The 18,127-nt window shown below is 42.5% G+C and overlaps 1 protein-coding gene across 1 annotated transcript; it reads right to left on the bottom strand.

The window, feature by feature from the left end:
- Positions 1-11,896: 11,896 nt before the first annotated feature.
- Positions 11,897-14,138, bottom strand: pou4f3 (POU class 4 homeobox 3). Its single transcript, XM_030437288.1, has 2 exons — positions 13,908-14,138; positions 11,897-13,543 (listed from the first exon to the last, which is right to left on the bottom strand). Exons 1-2 carry the CDS (start codon positions 14,025-14,027, stop codon positions 12,605-12,607), a joined length of 1,059 nt encoding a protein of 352 aa, XP_030293148.1. The 5' UTR covers positions 14,028-14,138; the 3' UTR covers positions 11,897-12,604.
- Positions 14,139-18,127: the final 3,989 nt, after the last annotated feature.

Here is an 18,127-nt window from a genome sequence, read left to right as displayed (position 1 = left end):
GAAAGGTGTTAAAAGTGAAACGAGGAATATAGTTGACACTAGCAGGAAATACAGGAAATTGTCTGAACTGCCCATTTTATTATCTCGAAATTGTCTTTATTTTAATCCTACGTTATTCTAAATAAGTAAGCTATTTCTTTTTTTCAATTAATCTTATTGTGGTATGGTGTTAGCAATAATATTAACTATTGGATTGACTCAGATTTTCTCCAGTTCAGCTTGTTTACTTACTTTAAGGAATGTGATAATTCTACATCTGACATGTAAAGACTACAATCGTCAGTATATGATGACATTTTAGTTTCTCCTACAATTGTTACTCCTTTTTTATTAACTGCCAGATTTTATTTTAAGAGCTATGAGGAATCTGTCATAAAAGAGTGTTAATAATTTTATATTCCACATCTCAGCCCTTTTGCACACAACGCTTTGCAACTACATAAACAAACAAACACATAGATCACAGTACTCATCGTGCACCAAGAGCACAGTGAGATAAAGATCAGTAGAGCTCAGGTTTGCTTTCAGCCAGCACTTCACCTCTGTTGCTGAAGGTTTAATATCTGGAATTAGTTAGATTTTTGTTGACAGCTCTTTTTTTTGAAGAAAGTCGATGGTCAAGATTTACTATTCTTTCTTCCAAACATTGGTGCCGGTGATGGAAAGATGTTCTGTGGCCAAAGACAGGAAATAAAGTCTGTCAAAGTTTTCAGTTTCTTTGTAAACTTGAGACATTAAGTTGTTAAATTACTGGTGGAAGAAACCAGGCTGTAATCTCTGACGTTCTCTGGTGATTTTCAGTAAGTGATTGCTTATTGGAATTGCAGCCTCCCTATAAATTCAGAGAAAACATACCCCACTTTTGGTGAATTTGCTCATCAACCACACAAATATCAGTCACATCTGATCTCGCGCTGCAGACTGACAGCTTGGTCTTTGTGAGGGGTGGAAGTTCACAGCAGAGGCGTGGGCCAAGCAAGTATAAATCTTGTCTTCTCAGTCGAGACTGCAGAACAAGCTGAGCGATCATTTCAAGGGCTCCTTGAAAATATCTTCATCCTGAGGCCAACAACCGACGAGCTTGTATCATGAAGATGCTTCTTCTGGTGTCCGCTGTGGCTCTGCTGGTCAGTGCTGCTCACATTCAGGCGTCTGAAGGAAATCGGATAAAGCTAAACGCGATCTACGACCAGGCTGATAAATGCAAAAAATCTCTCACTGAGGTAAGAACCCCTCTGATCAGTACGACTGCTCTTCCATTTGTTGAAATCCAACTGTACCTGAAGTCCGAATCAAACTCATTCTTCTAATATGTGCTGCAGGATATCTTTGTGGAGAGCGTGTCGAACCTGACTCAGGGCAGGGACAGATGTGGGGTGAGTAGAGTTTTCCTGAAACATTCATTTTAGTGTGATCTGGTATCCATTTTTTTCCTTTTTCTTGTATTTATGTAGCTTTTGGCCAAACAGTGACATTTTAAGATATTATTAAGATAATAGAGATTATTATTATTATCTAAATAATTCCCAGAAACATCCCAGTCAGTGTTCCTGTGTGTGTTTGTGTAAATCTACATTTTCTGATGGACAAATAAGCACCAGCGCAGCAACTATGTTAAAAAACACAATAAGATCTGTTTCAAAGCAGCCAACAGAAGCTGCAGAAAATGTCTTAGTGTTTGTATTCTGGGTTTATTTTATGTATTTGTGCATTGTTTTACAGCTTAATATAAGATTTTAAATCCTTGTGCATATTCAAAAGTATTTCCAAACCTTGTGTGGTGACGTTAGAAGATGATTTCAGCAGCATGTGTTTGTGCTGTGTTTTGTTTTTAAAAGCTAATAGTTTTGTGTCTTTGTCCCATACAGGATAAGTTCTTCTGCAAAGTGCAGCAGATCCTGCTTAATAAGCAAGAAGACTTCTGTGGAAACAAGATGGTGCTTGTGAGAACCATGCGGGAGTTTAACAGAAATGTAAGAGCTGGTTTCTTCGGATGTGGCAGAAATCTTTCTTTAACTGGACGCAGAAAGACGGTGGAGGAGCAGGTCTGATGTGATTTCTTGTCTTTCAGGTTCAGTGTGAAAACAAACTCCAGGGGGTGACGTCAAATGTCGAGGTTCAGTTGTCCAAACTTTTGACTCACGTCATCACCTGCATCAGGCACAGAAACTTCTACGGGACGTCTAAGAAGTAGCCGCCACTGAAAACCATCGAAATCCAACAGGAATGTGATTTTTTTTAATGTTTTAACATCCATTTCTGATCCGAATGCTGTCAAATACAGGCTGAGGGGTTCCAGTTGGCTTGTTTATGGTTATTTATTTGTGTCCTGTATTTAATATAATTTATTGAGCTATCGTGTTAAACATGTTTGAACGGCATATTTATTGTAATGGTATCATACAACATTGAAATACAAAAATAAATCTTACTGGTCATGAATGGAAATACTTTTTGTTGTTCGTCATTTTGATAGAATTTTACAGAAAAGTGGCTCAGTGAACATATTTGAAGATATTATTGCTGCTGTGCCAGATAAAGAATCACATCAGTGTCATGTTTAGTCTTAAAAAAGTGTATTTATTACATTAATAACATTATAGTTATTAGTTATTAGTTAATAACACACATGATAATATTGTGTGAATAATCCAGCAAAGATGTTCGGCCTCGTGCATCTTTTGTTTTTTAGTTCATCCGACTGCTTTTGTATAAGTAACTGATTAGTTTGATTGTAATTGTCCTTTTGTTCTCATGGTTTACAGACTCTCTTCACCTCCCTACACTCATATTTATATGCTAAAAACTAAGACAAACACACAGTAAACAAACATTAACAGACTGCAAAAATATCACTGTTGTAAATTTGTTTGGTTGTGATAATCGTGCAGTGAAAATATGACAGTCGCAGCTCGAAACGTGATGCTTGTGTTCCGTAATAAGCGTGAAATCCTCGTGAAATCCTCTTGAAACAAAAAAAGATTCTCTGGTTGTTATGTGATACTGTTTCATTTGTCTTTTTGGCAGCAATGAGCGTCCGTACTTTTCAACTAATAGTCACCATGCAGCTATTGATTGGTACATTTGAACGAATTCAAAATGTGTCACACAAAGATGATTTTACAAAAAAGTACAAAAAAATGAGAGTACAAAAAAAAAATCAAGAAATCTAAAATGATATTTGAATAACCTTCACTGATCGTTGACTCTTCAACCGTACCAGAGGGAGCCGCCACACAATGACGGCATTCTGTTATTTATGTGTGTGCAGAAATAGAAATGCATAAACGTTTAGAAGTTCAAATGATCGCTCAAATATTGATGATTCTGTAAATCATTCAGCCTCCAAAGAACTTCTGAAGAACCCTGTGTTCATGGAGTGCACTCAACCAATCGGTGCACCCCAGAAATACATTTGTGCAGCGGCGGGCTGCCTGGCTGCGGCGAGCAGCGCTCTGAGAAACATTTTTCACCACTCTTTTCCCCCTTGCCTTGGACAATGTACCCGTCACTCAGTGACTTGATGCAATGTGAGAGCTATGGGGAGGCTTTGCTCTTGGTGGTGGTTGGGTCTCTGTGTGGTGTTCAGCTGTGTGTATGTGCGCTACTGAACCGTGGCTCCCTCATTACTAAATAACGAGAATCACTCTCCTTTTCAACAGCGCTTTTTATAGAACTGGTGGAATATTCCCAATACTTTGTAGAACCTTCCCTCTCATGCTTCTGTTGAAGGACTTCAGAGGACAAATGAATTCAAAGATCAGTTTTTGTAGCTGAAGATAAACCTCTGCTCCTTCAGTGGGTCACTGCATTACACCAACACCACAGACTGGTAACAGAGACAAAGTATGAAACATTTCTGCATTAAAGGGATATTCCGGTGTTAGTTTAATCCATGGTCTAAATCACCGTGAAACTGTGTTAGACTCCCTCTCGAGAGATCAAGTTAGCAGACCGCTAATTTACGGAGTTTTATCAACCTCAGAAACGACCGCACGACAACAATACACTGCAGTAAATGGATCCAAATATAAACCGCCACCAAAAAGCCACAAATAATGCTCAGAACAGCACCAAACTTCAGCAACAGTACAAATAGGGTCTCAGCACATAGTCCGGGGCATCTAACCTCCGCTAGCTTAGCTGGATTTCTACTGAAAAGCTGACTAAATTTACCACTCTTCTGCAGCAGCTTCCTGTTGACGGGAAGTCCCGACGACTCGATTACCGAGTGCAGTAGAGTTCTGCGGCTCATGGATGAAAATGTATGATTATGACTCCATGGAAAAGCAATCAAAGTTCATATGTGTCTTACCTGCCAGTTTATAACAGTTATTATCGAGAGCGGACAGGGAAAAGAACGGAATTGAGCATTTCTAACTGCACTCGGTAATCGTTGCGTCGGGACTTCCCCGACCCGGAAGCTGATGGAGGAGAGTTGAAATCTGTTTTTAGCTTCACAATAGCTTCCCTAGCTAAGCTAGCGGAGGTAAGATGCCCCGGACTATGTGCTGAGACCCTATTTGTACTGTTGCTGAAGTTTGGTGCTGTTCTGAGCATTATTTGTGGCTTTTTGGTGGCGGTTTATATTTGGATCCATTTACTGCAGTGTATTGTTGTCGTGCGGTCGTTTCTGAGGTTGATAAAACTCCGTAAATTAGCGGTCTGCTAACTTGATCTCTCGAGAGGGAGTCTAACACAGTTTCACGGTGTGTTAGACCATGGATTAAACTTACACCGGAATATCCCTTTAAAACAACTCAACCTTTGTCGTAATTTGTTGAGTTCTGTACTCACGTGATCCCACACATTCCCAACAATGTTCAAACCCAGGAGAATCCATAATGTCACACAAGTTAACGCTGTGGTTCGTTTGTTCTCTCTGACATCAGGGAGAGAGTCAGAGAGTCAGCAGCCTGCAGTAACGTAACGTGGATGAAACTTTTACACATCAGCTCGTCTGTGAATTTTCCACCTGAGTCACGTAGAAGAACTGTGGCTGCTCCACAACACAGACAGCCGCTCCCATCGTCCCACGTTACTGACGTCTGACGCTGGGTTTAAATTGAGTGGCAGAAATGACAGACTGTGCATTTAATTAAAAGAGTCACTGAGCAATTATATGAAAATACATTACAGAAAGAAAATAATAACTTTGTTTATGCTGTTTTGTTTTTTGTGAGGTTGAAAGCTTTATAATCTGAGAGCGCTGTGCAGAAAGACAGTTCTCCTGGTGCCATTTTGTATTTTTAAGAATATAATAGATTACAGGAGGTGATTGTGTTCCGCCGTTTCCAATTTAGTTTATTTATTTCTTTATTCTGAGTCCGAACAGCCGGATCATGAGCAGCTGACAGAGTTTATCAGGTCCAGTTACAATCTCAGCAGTTTGACACTTGTGTTTTATAATGAAGCGGTTTAATTTCAAGGAATCTGTGTTCCCAGCAGCATCACGTGATCTTTAAAGGATGGAATAGGATTTGTGTTAGATCTGTGTTCATGGCTACCAGTCCAAACCCCATGTGGAAATGTTTGCAAGTATGCAGATGAGTTTGAATCTCCCCGAGGCGATATAACCTGACCCGTTATTGAACTCTATCACACCGGCTTTGCTCCTCTGATAGGATCCAGCAGGTATCAAGCTGATGAGGCGTACTGCCTCTCAACAACTACAGTTCAGATCTTTGCTTCTCACCAGCATCCTGTAAAAACACATCTCTGTGTAAAAGCCGATGAGGCTCTTCAGAGTGACTTGATAAATATAATTTTGCGACGCTCTTGATGTGTACACACACAGACGAATGCACTCAGCTGCCTCGGCTGCGTTTTTATTGTGTTCTTGGTCGATTAGCCTCGGGGCTGTCTTCAGGGCCCGGAGCCGGTGGGAGCAGGGAGGGGAGGAGCGGGTGGCTGCATCTGCCAGGGGACCTCCTTCAGGGGCCCCGCTGTGGCCGGGCTCGGTTTTCATGTCTGTCTTCAAAAGCACAGCCCCGCGGAGGCAGAGAGGGAGGCAGAGAGGGAGGCAGAGGGGAAGACGCAGCGCTGCCATTGTTATTTTCCCGCGTGCCCTCGTCTGTATGTGGCTCTGCAGTGCTGCTGCGTGTCGGCACTCAGCTGCTTCACACGTCCCTGTTTACATGTTTCTCCTCCTCCAGGCCATCACACATGCAGAACATACACACAACTGGCAACAGATATGTTCTGTAAGCACTTCTCTATTCCTTCATTTTACTCAGTTAATAGCAAATTCTGATATTTATATTCTGGACGATGATTAGAGCCAAAGTCCTGACTGAAACGTCAGAATATGATTATTTCCTTGGTTACACTACCTCCAAAAAAAGGGAAGACACATTCACAGTGAACTTTAGGGGACCTGAAAGCCACTTTATCATGTTTTATCTACCACAGAGGATCCAAGAGGAAGCCCCATGATGCCCTGTTCTCGTGTTTTTGTATTTCATTCTGATGTTAGTTAATTAAGAATTTCCCTCAGGATTAATAATGTTCCATCTTCTCTTATAATTCTGACTTTAAACTCAAAACTCGAATCAAATTTTCCCACTTGGTGCTAATCCTCTTCTGTATGTATACTGCACCTTTAATATTCAATAAAAGGATTATTTAATAGGTTCCTCCAACATGATATTGTATTATTGGTAATACAAAACGTAATGTGTTTCCTCTGTCCTCTCACCTGCTTTTAAGATGATTGAATATATATTTTCTAGGATTTGTGGAGGAGCAGAGACACTTAATGCTGCATCTATATTTTTGAAAATTAAATAGAAGGAAAAAAACAGCTGTTTTGCTAAGATTTAAACCTACTGTGATACCTGAGCTGGCGGAGTGAGGAGCTCGTTAACATCGTGTAGGTGATCGTGGCTTTGATTGGACGATGGAGGGGACGTAGCCTCCTCGCTCCACCCCTCCTCCCCCGGCTGTGGCTCCTCTGGGTGCTCCTGCTGTCACAGGAGTTTAGTTTCAGGCCGTCCGTGCCGGCAGGGAAGCACTCACTCACATTGACATGATCAAGTTGGAAATAAAAAAGAGCTAAACCCAGACAGTCAGGATGACAGACGTGTGGACTGTCAGGGATTCAGACTCTTTCTTTCCCTGATTCTCTCTTTCTTCTTCTTTCTTTCCATTCACGTGTCATTTCTCTCTCACTTCCTCCTTCCTTTCCTTCCTTCCTTCCATCCTAACTTTCCCACTTCCACTTCAGCTCATCCCTGCATCTCATCCCTTCCTGTACTCCCTATTTGACTTCCTTCTTCCCTTCGCTCCTTCCTCCTCTAACGCTCCTTTCCTTCTTCCTCACTTCCTCCGTCTCACTCCACTACAGCCACATTTTCTTAGAGAGGATTGTTCTGTTCAGCAGACTGTACGGTGATTACACCTTCATATACTCTGATCTGAGTTTGTGTGCAGACCTGCAGCGACCAGCTAAGTGCTTTGTAGAAAAAAAAAATCACGCCACAGTGAGTTATTTCTGGCTGGGTTAATCTTATTTCTCTGGGCACTTTGATAATGGAGAGGACTTGAATAATGAATGCGGTGTATAATACTGTTCTTCAGGCCCGCTGAATGAATTAAACAAGTGCCTATAAGAGAGTTTCTGTGAGTGTCTCTAATACAGAGTCCCTCCTCCGTCCCTCTACAATGTCATTAATTTATCGCTGATGATTGGCTGCAGAGGACGGATCTGTGCTGTGCTCACATCCCGTCATGTGTCTGCATAATGCATGGTGTGTTCAGACAGCTTGACCTCACACAGACATGAGACTCTAAATGTTTCTCTCTGCAGAGCCGAAGCTTAGTGAAATAATGACGGATCAGTGATGTGACGTGAGGAGGTGGTGATGATGTTTCAGGACGTAGAAGTGTTTTTACTCATCAATCATTGATCTGGTTTGTTTGATAATATTAGTGAGTAAAAGTGATGTGGGATGAGATTCATCTCTCGTCATGAATACTGAAAGTACTGGGACAGTATCTTTATTATTTAATTTTTTATTCCATCATATATTATTTCTATTAATCATCCGGACCACAACATCCAAATATATTGTTATGATGAGAATAACAGGAAACCCTCTGGTTTGAGATGCTGGAGCTGAAAATTTTACTTGTGACTGATTGATTATCAGAATTATTTTTGATCAGTTTTCTGTGAAGGGATCCATCAGTTCATCGACTCGTTATTTCACCACTATGTGACACTGTTTGTCTACTGAACCACCAGAAGTGGAAGAAGTGTTCAGTAAGTATTAAAGTCAGAGTCTGATGTTGAAGCTGAGCTGTTTACTGACTGTAATGTTTGTCAGTTTACTGTTTTACAGGTCTTTAATATCTTAATCTGCAAAAGACAGCATGAAGTAAATTCAAAAGTTTTCACTCTAAAAAGAAAAAAATAAATACATTTTAAAAAGTTTGGACGAAAGTTTTTTGTTTTCATCCACACTGACATCATCCTCACTATCAGAACTTTACAACTAAAGTTAATTTACAGGTAATTACCAGATATATGAAGAAATGGGCTTTTCAACAGTGACGTTTGTGTGGATTGAATGAGGAAGACGAAGAGTCGGACTTTTATCTTTGTTGGAATTGTGAGGAAGAAGAATTATTCTGGGGTGAAGTTGAAAGTGGATCTCTGTAAATAATATCTCCAGCTTTCCTCTCGTCATTTGGTGATTTAAGGGACGACGCAGGATGGAAATACATTTATGATGGAGAACTTCATTATCTGAAGCTTCAGAGAGAAAACAAAAGATTTGAAGCACCGTTTCCTCTCAGAGGATGTTATTAAGGAACGGAATTTAATTTTTAAACTTGAGAGACAGTTCAAGAATTCATACTTCCGATTTGATAAGGTCAATTAAAGGGAAATATACATTTTATTTATGTATTTTACTTTTATCTGCATAAACCAACAAATAATGATATTGTGTTGTATGAAGTTTATATATCTGTATGTACAAAGTTTATACAGCTGCATAAAGATACCTGTCTGTATTTTTCCAATGGGAAACTCTTTCTTTCTTTCTTTCTTCCTTTCTTTCTTTCTTTCTTTCTTTCTTTCTTTCCTAGTGGGATGTTCCCCTTTGACCTTATTTAATAAAGAAGAGTAGGAAAACATTTAGATACCTCAGACTTCTTTGATTCAGTCGAACAAATCACCAGAATAAATACTGGAGGTTAAAAATGAACGTGTCTTTGTGTCGCAATTTTTAATTATTTGGGTTGAATGTTGTTATATGTTAGTTAGAGTGGAACAATAATCTGTTTGTCTTAATAGAAACACACACACACAATGTGGACTCACACACTGAAGTGTAGAGAGAGGAGAGCAGAGCAGCGTCTCCTCCTACAGCTTTAAAAGGACATCCATCGGCCTCGAGTTTCCAGAGAGTAACACAATCTCCCTGTGTGTGTGTGTGTGTGTGTGTGTGTGTGTGCTGCACACAGGTATGTGTATAGACTGGAGCAGTAGGTTTGGCCTCTGATGATAATAGGAGGTGACTAATAGGGAGCGCAGAGGTAGCTGTCTCCCATCGCTCCGGTCACATTTGTTGCTGCTGGCATCAGATGAATTATTGAGCGCGTGGTGTTCGGGGCTCCCACCCCTCCTCACATTCCCGCACTCTGCTCCCAAAGATGACAGCCAGCCTGTGTGTGTGTGTGTGTGTGTGTGTGTGAGAGAGAGGGACTACATGTATATCTACGTGCATGCATACTTCAGCAATTAGACGGAGCCTCATTCTGTCAGAAATGGTCATCCCTGCTTGAAAACAGCTCAAGCAAACACAGACGTCTCTGTTTCCTTCCCTCCTCTTTCTATCATCTCTCCTTCTTCTTGTTTTTTTAAATTTAGGTTTTCTTTATTTGGCTCTTTTTAAAGGGACACTATGTAGAAATCTCAAAGTCAGAATTGTAATATTAACAATATTAATGAGGGAATAAAACAAACTCTTTTTGGATATCTGAATAAACGAGCTGCTCTCAGAGGAGAATAAGTTCCCAGAACACTGTTTGAAGCCAGAAAGGTGGCAGGGTCCGCCACATATAAACAAAGTATGACAGAATAAACTGTGTTTTCCTTTAAGGTCAGTTTGTTTGTTCTGCCAGTGAAGATCTTTCTCTTCTGATTCAAACGTCTTCCACAAAACTACACAGCGCACCTTTAATAATGTTCAGCCTCTCCAGAACTCTTTAGTTCCCAAATTCTACTTATACACATTTATTTTCCGTCGTTTTAAGTCAGTTTGCATGAGCTTTTAAACATAATGCACGAATTGGCCCGACACACCTCCATTATTGCATGAGAAAACGCAATATACCTTTCAGCTGCTGCTGAATAATTGAGGCGCGCTCAGTCTCCACATGCTCTCCAGCCTTCAGCTCAACTTACCGCGCAGGACGACGTTATGATATCAATATGGGGTATTACACAGATCAATTATTCACACGGCCCACGCGCCTTTTCACATTTACGTCAGAAACACCTCACTCACCGCAGACACGTGGTGCGTTCGAGGCCCTCGTCCTTATCAGACGCGTCGATAACGATCCTCGATGACGAAACTTTTTCTTCCACGTCACAAATAAATAGATAAACACTTTTTATCTCGCCTTCCTCCCTTCTTCTTAAAGAATAACAACGCTATGAATTATTATTAATCACTCCTCGGCATCAAAGAGAATATTAATTAGAGCCAAAAACGCTTCCGTGCATCGATCAACAACCCGCCGACAGTCTCGGTGGGAAAATCCACTCACCCGCAGGTCCTGATGCTGAGAGGAAGCTTTAATTTGATCTATTTATATATATTTTATTACTGTTGTATTGTATTTAAATGTTTGCTTATTATTAGGAGAATGTGACGCTGAGAATATTTAATAATTGCGAGTAAAATTTGATTTTAGCGAAGTGGGCCTCCAGTGGATTTACGCAGACGCACGGACGAATTAAAATGCGACACACACGCTCTCTGTAGAAATGACATGAACAGCAGGCCCGTATTTACACATTTAATACATCATATTGTAAAATAATAAAAGGAGGAAATACTCACTTATTCAAACAAGAAAAAATAAAAACTTTAATGTCCTTTTTTCTCCTCCCTCCTCGGTGGAGCTGTCGTCTCTCCCCAGAGTCACACTTCTGCTCCAGACTCCTCCGCATTACCTCGTTTTATACCAATATATAATTAATATTGCATCGTCATTACTTAATAATTTCAAACCCCACGCTTGCACACGACATAACCCGGTGACATGAGGACATCCATAATTAAAAACTGCGCTAATTACAGACAGGGAATTAAAAAAGAGGGGGAGGAGGGGTCATCGGCTTCCCGCGCTCCGGCGCGTCAAAACCGCTGTGAGGATGGAGGCCTTTTCTTTTTCTGTGGTGCTGATATCATGTACGACAATACATATTTAATCCCAGCAGAGCTTTGGGAGTCATAAATAAAACAACCGGGTGAGTTCACATAAAACAAACAAAGATATATGTTGTTGTTTTTTTTAAGACAGAGAATCAGGAGTCTATTTTATTCCGCACGTGATTAAAATAAAGCACAAAAATAATAAAGTCGCTGCTTCAGAGAAATATTTTTTTAGAAAATAACCAAATAATTTATTAAGTTTTAAAACTTCACACATTTATTTTATTTATTTTTTTCAAGTGAACTTAAAGAGTGAGGAAATAATAAATACTTAAATTAGGTGACGTAGCTCTAAATATACTGTATGTATATATATTCATATATATCTGGGCTATATAATAAATATACAGCTCAAAAAAAACAAAAAAACATGTTCACATCAAAATACTAAAATATAGCAGCAGCCACACGGATGTGCCTCATACATGACGGTGTCGTTTCCATTTTTCTAAATAATTCAAGATCAACATACTCAGGTGTGTCGTGCCTCGTGACAGCATTACGGTAATTATCCATATTTGTGCGTAAAAGACCATCACACAGTTCACGAAGAGGGCAGAAGACAATACAAGAAATAAATAGATAAATGAATAAATATAGAAATGAATAAACAAAAAGGTGGTTTGAACCTCTCGCATGAACTCACATTCATAGATGGAATGAAAAAGAAAGAAGTGGAGACACAGTTAAAGGTGTGATGGTGAACCTCTGCACAGGTGAGCCAGTGACGTGGAGATATAAACTCTGAACAGAACAGAGAGGAAGAAAAAAAAAACAGCTGTCTTTCCATGAAATCATCTTTTCTTCACCTCCAAACTCTCTTTTTGTTTTTTGTAGTTATTTTTTTCAAAAGGTGATTTAACATCCCTGAATGTGACAAACTGTCAGGGCGGGAAAGTTCGTATTTAGTGTGCAACATACAGTGATCGACAACATCAACACAATCATTTGGAAGTCCACAGATTCGTGACGAAAAGTTGGAGAGGGAGGAACAAAAAAAAGTGCAGAGTGAGTGACAGCGAAGTGTTTTTGGAGATAATCCAGAGGAGACGTGAGCAGCTGCTGATAATCCCTGTTCGTTAGTTACTGAGGCTATTATTAATCACTCGATCAAAAATGTAGTAGGCTATTTTATTCATGATGTGTGAAAGTCAGTGCACCGCAGAGTATTTCATTCGTTTCTGTTTTTGCCGCTGGTTGCAAAACCACACTCGAACCACGTTCTTTTTCAGGTCCAGTTTTTCGGCGATGGCCGCGATTTTTTCCGAGGAGGGCCGCGGCTGGATGGCAAAGTACGCCTCCAAAGAGCGCTTCTCCGGCGCGGCGATGGACGTGCGCTTTCTTTTCCTCTCGTTCCCGTTGAAAAGGTCCGGCTTGCTGCTTTTCTCCCGGTACGCAGCCTCCGCCTCCTCCAGCCAGGCCTGGAGGACCGGCTTCAGCGCGATCATGTTGTTGTGGGACAAGGTGAGGGACTCGAACCTGCAGATGGTGCTCTGGCTCAAAGACCCCACTCCTGGGATCTTGAGGTTGGCCAGCGCCGACCCGACGTCCGCCTGGGTCACCCCGAGTTTGATCCTCCTCTGCTTGAAGCGCTCGGCGAACGCTTCCAGCTCCCTCGGATCCGACTCCACGTCGTTGACGCACGCCATGCCGCCGTGCACCGACAGGGAGTGAGGGTGCGCCATGCTGGCCATCGCCTGGTGCAGCTGCCCCATGGTCTGCAGGTGGTGGTGAGGGTGCTGGTGGTGGTGCGCCGCCGTGGTCATCCCGGGAGGCTCCGGAGCGCCCATCCCGCTCACGGCCAGGCTGGTGGAGAGGTGGTCCAGGAGGTCCCCGGCCTCCAGAGTCTGTCCGAGGTGGTGGTGGTGGTGATGGTGGGAGGCGATGGTGGAGGGGATGTGGGAGATGGGCACGGTGGTGGAGGAAGAGGAGGAGGCTGAGGTGCAGGGGACACTGCTCATGGTATGGTAAGTCACGTCTGGTTTGAACGGGTGACTCTTGCCGTGAGAGACAATGCTGTCAGCAGCCGCCAGAGCCTCTGCCCGTGCCAGCAGGCTCTCATCAAAGCCTCCGAATATATTGCCCTGCAGCTGCAAGCAAGAGTGCGCATACTGGAGTCAGTGGGGAATTCTGTCAGGCAGCTCAGGATCTAAAAAACATTTTCCAAAGGCGAGCAGCGCTGAGGAGAGGAGAGAACCCTCCTCAAAGCGCAAGTCATAAAAATTAATATGAAAGGAAGAGCATTGCTTGAATAGACATGTGGATGAGAGGGGAGGTGGGTGAGGAGGGGGGCTGGGGAGGGGAGGGGGGGGGACGGAGAGTAGAGAGGGAGAGGGGGGAGACAGGGAGAGAGGGAGAGAGAGCGGATAGAGAACAAAGTCCTGTCAAATCAACTTTACAGACATTTCCAGTGTGATATTCTTCCCCTCCTCTCACCCCCCGACCTGAACGTACCTGCGGGGCGGGCAGACAGACTCTGCGCATGCCCTCCGAGCCTGAGTGCAGGCCGGGATACTTGGGCTCGTGCAGAGCCGGGTGCATGGAGAAATGCTGCTTGCCGTTCATGGTCATCATCCTCCTCCCTGCACGCAGCTCGCAAGCAGTGTGGCCCCTGACATGAACGCCGGGGAGCGGACAGCTACACAGCTCCTCTGCTCGCCCTCACCAGACTGAGCAGCTCACATCGGCAGCGCCTCCCGGCGTCCCCCTTCTTCCTCCCCTCCTCCTCCTCCTCCTCTTTCAGCCTCCCTCCTCCTCCTCCCACCTGCTCCTCTGCTCAATTTACAAGTTGCAAAATGTAGTCCCCAGTGCGCAGGCGTCGAACAAACGCAACCAGAGTCACTCTAATATTCTACTAAAACGTTGTTCATTGATGACTGATGACGTGTAACAATGAGTAAAAAGCGTTTTTATACAACTTGTGTTGTTCGGGCCCGAGTTGGACTCATCCACGCGCTTGGCGCAGGATTACGCACCGCTCGTCTTGTTCATCACGTGTTCCAGATGTCAACAGAGCTCCTCTGGCTGAAACACTTTGTGGGGTCACTTATATTCTCACGTGTTAAACAGCGTCACCCGCTTATTTCAGCACCACGGACAGCGCAGCACCGCCTGGCTCCACAGATGGATGCGCGGGTGGAAACAGTGGTTTTGGTTCTCGGCCCGCTTGCTTTGACTTGTGTCTCAGGCCTGCAGGTTGCTGACCAGCTGACCCGAGGTCCTCGTCCTTCCTCTCCGCCCATGTGAAAGCTCGATCCTCCACACAGGCTTCTCATGTGGCCGCCGGGTTTAAGCTCACGGAGCCGGGGTTGGACGGCCGAAAGAGGAGCCAGTCGGCCAGAGGCGCACCGATGACACAGCGGGTCCATCCGATCCTGCCGGCCGCCTCTCTGGTTCCCCAGACTCTGAATAATTCAGCAGCAAGGTGGCAGGCATCCATTACCACGTTGGCATGTTCTTATTCATTACACAGATTAAAACGACCGACGGCTCTTTTTTTTTCTCACCACGCCAAACCTGTTGCAGAGCGAGAAACTGCAGGAGCTGCGTGCAGGAACCTGACATGACGAAGACACAACGAGAGGAAATGATAGTTTAATGTTTGTATCCAGTTTGACAGATTTTCAAAGTATTTTTTAAAAACACTCAATTTTCACTTAATTACAAAAAAGACCTCGAGTTTACACATCCAATGTGAAAGAGCAAAATACTGATAAAAAATAATGACAAGAACGATTTATGATTTTTTCCATTTATTTTACAGTTTTCCTGTTTTGTTTTGTAAAAAAAAAAAAACACACACACACACGAATTCATAAAATTACAAAAATAGACCATGAATTACACAAAATAACAAAATAATAAAAAATAACAAAAAAATCTAATTTTTTTTCCTTTTATTTTACAGATTTATCCTGTAACAAACACACAAATATAAATACCTGTTGGCGATAAAACACATTTTTATTTCCCTCATAAAAATACTACTTGCAATGTTTTTTAATTGAAAATGCTAAATCAAGGTTAATGATTGGATTTATTAACTGCCGATCAACTCTTCTCTTACAGGAGTATTGATTGTGTCGTGTGCTGTGGTTTTTATAACTGATATTTTCTACTTTTGTGGAGGTTTTAACACCATAAACGTTGAATAAATGTCTTTTTATCAACTGTTTCTCACAGAATAATCAGAAGCTTTACTGTGAACACGCCACTGGACTGTTACCTGTGAGAGTGCTGAGAGTATCAGAGAGTTTCCCATCATGCATCCTGCTGAGCAGCTTCTAACTTTGCTGCTTTATGTTCTGAAACCTAAATGTTACTGTTTGTTAGTGACGTAATGTTGGTAATGTTCCAAAACACCTTCTGATGTGTCAGAACGTCCCGGCTTGTTTTGGTATTTATAGTAATTAGATTGTTTTTATACGTGTAAATGTCCTAAATTAAAGACTGAAAGGCCCCAAAATACAAAAGATCTCACGCATTATTAAAGCTAATCGCTGTCTTATATTACCTCTTCCTGCAGTGTGCCTTTTTCTTAAAGTTTGATTGATACCTTATAAAAAACATAAACATAAAAAACTCATAAACCTGCTGCCCCGAGGCCAAAGACACAGAAGTATTCGCTGTCGTACCACCAGACTACAGAGCAGCTTCTTAACATAACCAGAGACTAAAACTCAAGTTTGTTGTAAAATGACAAATAAATGAACCTTGAACCTCGAAGAAAAGGCCTCATGTGAGAAGCTGTGTGTTTTAGTCCCGCTGGATTTATGAGATGCTGGTCTGAATAAACCCTGAAGGCCTTTTCTCACCCTTTGTCTTCCAGCTGGGGCCATTCATAATTCAGCGCTCGTCTGTTTACAATCCTGTCACCTCTCTGCTCGTCATATTCTCAAGATTGCTTCTGACCTGTTTTATGGAGAGCTGTTGTCGTATTTGCGGCTAAATGTGACGGCGGCTCCATCTGGGCTGCACACACGCCACCAGGACGACCACAGAACTTCACTCCTTCACTGTGAGGGGTCATCTGCATAGAAAAAACCGTGTCTTCAATAATCATAGACTTGTGGTTCTAATTTTTTGGGTCAAATTTGATGTATAATCTTATTCATACCTACTATCAAATATTGATGTCAGACTGTGTCTTCCACAGAGTCCACTCCCCCCGGTGCTTGTTCCTTCACCTCGCACTCACCGGGCCGCCACGGGACCTGCCGGGAGCGCCGCGCCGCCCGGGCCCCGGTTTGAAATCCCTTCCCCCGGGGAGAGCCGAGAGTCCTTGCATTAAACTGAAGAGACTCTGAGTGTTTTCACTTGACTTCCTAAAGTAAGAAAGGCTCATGCATTATTCAGGGATATTTTAATATGTCGTAGTTGCTGGGTGCTGTAATTAAACCGAGCGTCAGAGGTCTCTTCCTGTGATGTGGTGGGATTTGTTTGGGGGCATGAGTGTCAGTGTGTGTGTGTGTGTGTGTGCGTGTGTGTAATGATGGTTTACTCTCCTTCAGAGAACAGACACAATGGATGGTATTTAATTAATTTGATCCTATTTGTCTCATATTTGTGCCCAAACCCCATTTGTGATTATAATCTGATTCTAAAACCTGCACAGAAGTAGTCAGAATAACACATTAGTGGTTGTTACATTGATTAGTTGATCAGCTGGTTCATTAGCTCAGGTGGTAAAGAGATTGTCTCATGTTCAGGGGCTTTGTCCTCACTGCAGCAGTTCAAGTCCTGGTCTGGGGTCCTTTCCTCTGTGTCGTCCTCTCTCTCTCTCATCCTGTTTGCTGTCGTATCAATAATGTTAATATTTTGCAGCTGGAAATTGTCCCCTTAAAATTATCCTGTGGTGTCACACTTACAAATGTCTCCATCAACACATAAAGGTAAGAAAGTCAGGTCATAAACATGTAATGAAAACGTGTTACGATGACTCATTTTGTAGAAATGTCAACATATGATATATATTGTTATATGATAAATGTTCTGCATCAGTGTGTTTTTATTTCATGTAAGCAGACAGGCTGGCTGGAGCTCAGGAGGTAGCATGGGTTGTCCAGTAAACAGAAGGTCAAAGGTTCAAATCCCTGGGTCTCTGGGCTGCTTGCCAAACTATCTCTTTGCGAGATAATGAACAGATCGGTGTCTGATAGTGAAGAATGCAGATCTATCTTTCTTTTGTCCAGACTCTTTAAGGCTGTGATTAGCTCAGTTGGTAGAGCGGGCGTCTCATGTAGCAGCCTGGGTTCGCGTCCCAGCTTAGGCCCTCCCCTCCTTAACCCTGTTTCCTGTCACCTCAAAGCGAGTAAGTTCAGCCATACAAAGGCCAAAAAAGTGACAATAAAATATACAGCAGTCCATAACCTTCAATTAAAAGGTAAGCTCATCCAGTGCTGATGAGAAATCCGACTTGTGGTCCAGTAACAGTTCTGGAGCAACAAAACAGCGCTGCAGCGTTCAAACACCTGCTTCCGTTGTTTAGGAGAACGCTGCAACGTGGTTTTGCTGAGAAACTCCACCGGACTTTCCAGCAGCAGCTCGGGGGAGAGAGGATCACAACTCATGTTCATTACAGGTGGACGTTTCCTATAATGAGTCAAAAGGGCACTCTTATCTGCTGTGGAGATTTCTATCAGTGAACATGTGAAATAAATGAGACCACACAAGAG

This window comes from Sparus aurata, chromosome 13 (genome assembly GCF_900880675.1).
Source record: "Sparus aurata chromosome 13, fSpaAur1.1, whole genome shotgun sequence".
Lineage (NCBI taxonomy): Eukaryota > Metazoa > Chordata > Actinopteri > Spariformes > Sparidae > Sparus > Sparus aurata.
The sequence above is the reverse complement of the archived record's forward strand: the minus strand, read 5'-3'. Positions and strand labels throughout refer to the sequence as shown.

Coding starts and splice junctions, on each gene's coding strand:
- pou4f3 (XM_030437288.1), bottom strand. CDS start 14,027: ATGATGACCATGAACGGCAAGCAGCATTTCTCCATGCACCCGGCTCTG. Junction 13,544..13,907: donor TCTGTCTGCCCGCCCCGCAG/GTACGTTCAGGT, acceptor TCTTGCTTGCAG/CTGCAGGGCAATATATTCGG.